The 2593-nt window shown below is 28.0% G+C and overlaps 1 protein-coding gene across 1 annotated transcript in view; it reads left to right on the top strand.

The window, feature by feature from the left end:
• Positions 1-2160, top strand: part of LOC117169928 — a 77223-nt gene extending 75063 nt beyond the window's left edge. Inside the window, exon 9 of the mRNA XM_033356437.1 lies at positions 1782-2160. Within this exon, the coding sequence (XP_033212328.1) occupies positions 1782-1872 (91 nt within the window). The 3' untranslated portion in view covers positions 1873-2160. The remainder of the gene's footprint in view (positions 1-1781) is intronic.
• Positions 2161-2593: the final 433 nt, after the last annotated feature.

The following is a 2593-nucleotide window of genomic DNA, read 5'->3' as shown; positions in this document are numbered from 1 at the left end:
TCTAGTCGGGAGTGGTGCTGACTGAAAACAGATGATTTGGAGCGATTCGCGCGCCATCTGTTGGTCATTCTAAGGACTTATTGAACTACCCTCGTATCTTCTTCTATCTTAACCCCTTCGTTAGCATTGACGCAAAGTGCGTCCATCTTCTTTTTTTTCTATTTAACTTACTCCGATTTTGCATTCAAGTCTTACTCGGGAGTTTTTGGGGTCGCGGCAGTTTAATCTAAAGTCAAAATTCAAAAATTCAAAATGGAGAATCCCATATGGTGGACGCAAATACAAAAAAAACTTCTTGATTTGGATCTATCTCGGTACTTACGGGTTTTTGGGATCGATGAATCAGAATTTGAAGTCAAAATTCGACAATTTTAAACGGCGGATATTATCGCCCGCCATTTAAAATTTTTACTTCACTTTCGGGTTTAGCGACCCCAAAAACCCGTAAGTACCAAGATTTATCCAAAACGAGACGTTTTTTGTATTTTCGTCCGTTATATTGGATCCGCCATTTTGGATTTCTGAATTTTGACTTCATATTCGGATTCAGCGACCCCAAAAACCCAGGATACAAATTTTCGGGATAACAAATTTTCCTGCCATTTTGGGCACTTTTGTCGAATTCTTTCTGCCAACGAAGGGGCTTATGCTATGTAACATAAATTATTTCTGAACACATAATAAATAAACAATAGAGAGAATCATTTTCCTAGCATTACACCAAGAGAAGTTAGTTACAAACCATGATAAATTGTTTGTAGAATAATGTTTGAAAATTTGAATTAACTGCTGTCTCACTGAGTAAAAAGTGTATGTAAAGTTAAACATTTCTGAAAGAACTGAAATTATCTAGGAAAAATATAGGAGACGATAGATACAAGCTATAAAAATTTGTTAAAAAAAATGTATGTTATATTGCATTAATTATTAGATCGAATTAAGTGAAACGTTGATCAAATGTTGAAATTAAAAAAAAAAACTTTCTAGCATTATTTTAAAAGAATACTATTGAAAATGATATAGAATTGTTTAAACAATTATTTTTCTCAAATTATTTTGATTACTGCCTTATTCAAACTTAAAAGTTGTATATAAGTTGAAAATTTGGAAGAACTGCGTCTTTCTAATTCTTTTCTGAAAGAAAATGGCTAAAAACAATAATAAATTCTTTCAACGATTAATGCGAACATCTAATTATCAGTAGAAACTAGTATTTTATGTAGTAGAAGCAATTTGATTTAAAAAACCTCCTAGGTTGAAAATTCTTCTTCATGGGTTAAAGATTCAACAGTTTGGTTAATATTTTTATTCTTTGAGTCTGAAAAAAAATTCTTTTGTCTGAACTTCCTATTTTTCGTCAAATTTAACTGTTTTTTATTTAAAATTAAAATTTTTTTGTTGACACATAAACTATTACATTTTTGGCTGAAAATTGATTTTGTAAATTAAAAATTTAATTATTTGGGTAGAAAGTTAATCTTTTCGTTTTGTAATTTTATCTTTCTCGGTTGCAAGTTGAACAATTTGGTTGAAACCTTTTTGTTTTTAAATTAAATATTTTTTGATTGAAATGTTTTTGTCTAGAAAAGCGATAATTTTAGTTGAAAATTAGTTTTTTTTATTTATTAATAATACTTATTTAACTGAAAATTTAACTATGCTTTTTTTATAAATGCATCTTTTTGTGAAAAATATTAATCTAATATATAAAAAAATTAGTTAATTTCATAAAAGAATACGTTATAAAATAAATGATATAATAAATGTTTCAATTTTTTCAGGTATAATCTGAACCCGGAGAAAAATCCATATGTACCACAAGCTCACAAGGATGCAATTCGTCAAGAACGACTCAAGATTATCGTAGTATAGATACTTACATCGAATATTTATGAAAACATTTGTATTCGATTGACCTACTTTGTTATAAAATATTGTATTTGCTTTTATTTAATTGCGTATATTGTAAAAAAATGTTTTCATGTGATGAATTGTTGATAATAATTTATGTCAACGTGCTCTGCACAAACCTTGAAACTTGTGTTAAGAACGAAACAATTTAGTGATTAACTTACTCTATAGAGTGAAATAATATTCATTATAAATATTTAATCATCATTTTTATTTTAGTATTTGTAAAATTTTGTACGAATAAAAGAATTATTTGATAAAAAATCATATAGGGCTTTTTCAGAATACACTACTTTTCTGAAGATCAAATTTATTTAAAAAAATAAAGACCTTAATATTTCATTATATCATGTGAGTTTGTTTCTAATAGGTAATAATTTGCAATAATAATATGTAATTTTCCAATAAATATTGAGTAACCGCAGAAAAATATGTGAATTTGAACTAAGAAAAGTGTTGTAATTGTTACCTTCAGGCAAGTCCTTACAAGGTTCAATGGTCATACATTCTTTTCTATATATATGAAACACATGTGTGCAATGAATTACATTGAAATAAAAACAGGAAGGTCCTAGGTCATGGAAAATCTGTAAATAAGGAAAAATCAGGCAATATTATTGGTTTGGGAAAGTCAGGGATTTTGATGCAAATCTTGCTAAAGTGTGAGAATTTCTATAAGAAG

The sequence above is a fragment of the Belonocnema kinseyi genome, chromosome 3 (genome assembly GCF_010883055.1).
Source record: "Belonocnema kinseyi isolate 2016_QV_RU_SX_M_011 chromosome 3, B_treatae_v1, whole genome shotgun sequence".
NCBI lineage: Eukaryota > Metazoa > Arthropoda > Insecta > Hymenoptera > Cynipidae > Belonocnema > Belonocnema kinseyi.
This window is presented reverse-complemented; position numbering and strand designations above follow the sequence as displayed.